We start from the raw sequence: 2,728 nt of genomic DNA, 5'->3' as shown, positions 1-2,728 counted from the left end.
AACAATAATAATAATAATAACAATAATTAAGAGAAAGAGAAAGGGGAAACGACTACTGTAAACATCCATGGTTGAAATGTCTCCCTTTGCAAAGCAAGCATGCTGCTACCCTAGTGCCTACAAGGCTGGATTGGCTGGGGGACAACAGAAAAGGCAACTATTTTACACATCATCGAAACACAACCAAAGTGAAAAAAAAATACCTGGCGATTGTAAACACTGGAAAGAACAAAAGTTGGCAAAAAAAAAAAAAAAAAAAAAGAGAACATAAAATGGAAAGCAAAAACGTAGAGTCTGAATACTGCAAATCGAGACACATCCCCCAGAGCTGCATTTTGGCATTCTTCCTGCAACACAGGCAAGAGTCACCCCCAAACCAAGGTCTGACTGGGAACTGCACTGGGTCCCCACCCAACGAGCACGAGGAGAAACAGAAACCAGAACTCACTGACGAGGCTTGTACAGAGCTCCAACTCGACTAGAAAGTATAAAAATAAAGTGTGGATTTTGTTCTTTAAGCACCAGCTCTGCCCTGGGGCACAGAGGTGGGATCTGCTATACCAGCTGTGCCCTGGGGCACAGAGGTGATCTCTGCTAGACTAACAAAGAAAAACAGGGTTTTATTCTCTTTTTTTGTGTCTTTTTTTTTTTGTGTTGTCCTGTGTGTCTAGGACTAGTGGATTTTGGAGCTTCCCAACCACATTGCAAATGGTCTTTGCAATTTTTGCTTGATTTACACCCAGGGTCAGCTTAGCCCTGATTTGGTTATGGGTTTCACCCTGTTTTGAACATGTTTGACTTTTTCAAAGCAAGTGCACAACAAATAGAACCTCTCTAGAAACCTTAAGAAAGAAAAAATAAATCAACAACAAGAAGAGCAGAAGAAGAACCGAAAAGAAAAAGATACATTCCCTCCCTCCCCCCATTGACGCATTTTCTGCTCGGTTGGTTGGTTGGTTGGTTTTAAAAAAAGGCAACAGACACTAGAGGGATGAGCTGGGAGTGTGGCTGTGATTCGATGCTGGGCTGGGGTGGCTCTGCCACTGCTGATCATGCTTTGCTCTCGCTCTCGTTTGTTCGTGAGGCTTCGTTGGGCACAGTCTTCACCTCTGCCGCCGCCGATTTGTCTTCTACTGGGCTCTTCCTGGGGAGAGAACCACCAACACAGCACAGGTTAGAGGCAGCAACACACACAGCCCAGTGGGGAGGGAGTGAGATGGGAAGAGTTGTGTTTCTGGAAGTAAATGTGTCGCTTTAGTAGGGCAAGGTGAGCATTTCTTGATGCACAAATAATCGAAACCAAACTCCATCCCTCACACAGACTCAGAGAGTAAACCCAAACTCATTCCCCTCCAGATTCAGGTAGTAAACTCAAAATCAATCCCTCACACAGATTCAGTGAGTGAACTCAAAATCAATCCCTCACACAGATTCCCTAAGTCAACTCAAACTCAATCCCTCACACAGATTCCCTAAGTCAACTCAAACTCAATCCCTCACACAGATTCCCTAAGTCAACTCAAACTCAATCCCTCACACAGATTCCCTAAGTCAACTCAAACTCAATCCCTCACACAGATTCCCTAAGTCAACTCAAACTCAATCCCTCACACAGATTCCCTAAGTCAACTCAAACTCAATCCCTCACACAGATTCCCTAAGTCAACTCAAACTCAATCCCTCACACAGATTCCCTAAGTCAACTCAAACTCAATCCCTCACACAGATTCCCTAAGTCAACTCAAACTCAATCCCTCACACAGATTCCCTAAGTCAACTCAAACTCAATCCCTCACACAGATTCCCTAAGTCAACTCAAACTCAATCCCTCACACAGATTCCCTAAGTCAACTCAAACTCAATCCCTCACACAGATTCCCTAAGTCAACTCAAACTCAATCCCTCACACAGATTCCCTAAGTCAACTCAAACTCAATCCCTCACACAGATTCCCTAAGTCAACTCAAACTCAATCCCTCACACAGATTCCCTAAGTCAACCCAAACTCAATTCCTCACACAGATAAAAATCCAACAAGTAAACTTCAATAAGTAAACCCAAATTCAATTCCCTCCACAGATTCCATAAGTCAACCCAAACTCAATCCCTCACACAGATAAAAAACCCCAACAAGTAAACTTCAATAAGTAAATCTAAACTCAGTTCCCTCCACAGATTCCATAAGTAAACCCAAAATCAATCCCTCACACAGATTCAGTGAGTGAACTCAAAATCAATCCCTCACACAGACTCAGAGAGTAAACCCAAACTCATTCCCCTCCAGATTCAGGTAGTAAACTCAAAATCAATCCCTCACAGAGATTCCCTAAGTCAACCCAAACTCAATTCCTCACACAGATAAAAATCCAACAAGTAAACTTCAATAAGTAAACCCAAATTCAATTCCCTCCACAGATTCCATAAGTCAACCCAAACTCAATCCCTCACACAGATTCAGTGAGTAAACTCAAACCCAATTCCCCCTACAAATTCCTAAGTAAACTCAATCTCAACTCCCTCCACAGATTCAGTGAGTAAACCCAAACTCAATCCCTCACTCAGACTCAGTCCTACATCAACCTGTTTTGCTTCTCCTGCCCTGGGATAACTCAGTGCAGGACAAGGGTTGAGCTGCAGCAGGGCACGAGGCACCGTGAGGAGCAAAAAGGAGGAAACTCCCAGAGCTGCAAAGGAATTTGACTTTACCACCCAAATGCCCTAGTCCAAC

At 43.5% G+C, this 2,728-nt stretch overlaps 1 protein-coding gene across 1 annotated transcript in view; it reads right to left on the bottom strand.

Annotated features, from left to right (window-relative positions):
• Nucleotides 1-1,050: 1,050 nt before the first annotated feature.
• The window catches only part of NCAM1 (neural cell adhesion molecule 1), a gene marked incomplete at its 5' end in the record, with an annotated part of 45,168 nt that continues 43,490 nt past the window's right edge, over nt 1,051-2,728 (bottom strand). The window contains one exon of the mRNA XM_009084742.1: nt 1,051-1,144. Coding sequence (XP_009082990.1) covers nt 1,051-1,144 — 94 coding nt within the window. The remainder of the gene's footprint in view (nt 1,145-2,728) is intronic.

Source organism: Acanthisitta chloris, unplaced genomic scaffold, assembly GCF_000695815.1.
Source record: "Acanthisitta chloris isolate BGI_N310 unplaced genomic scaffold, ASM69581v1 scaffold4781, whole genome shotgun sequence".
Classification (NCBI taxonomy): Eukaryota; Metazoa; Chordata; class Aves; order Passeriformes; family Acanthisittidae; genus Acanthisitta; species Acanthisitta chloris.
The sequence above is the reverse complement of the archived record's forward strand: the minus strand, read 5'-3'. Positions and strand labels throughout refer to the sequence as shown.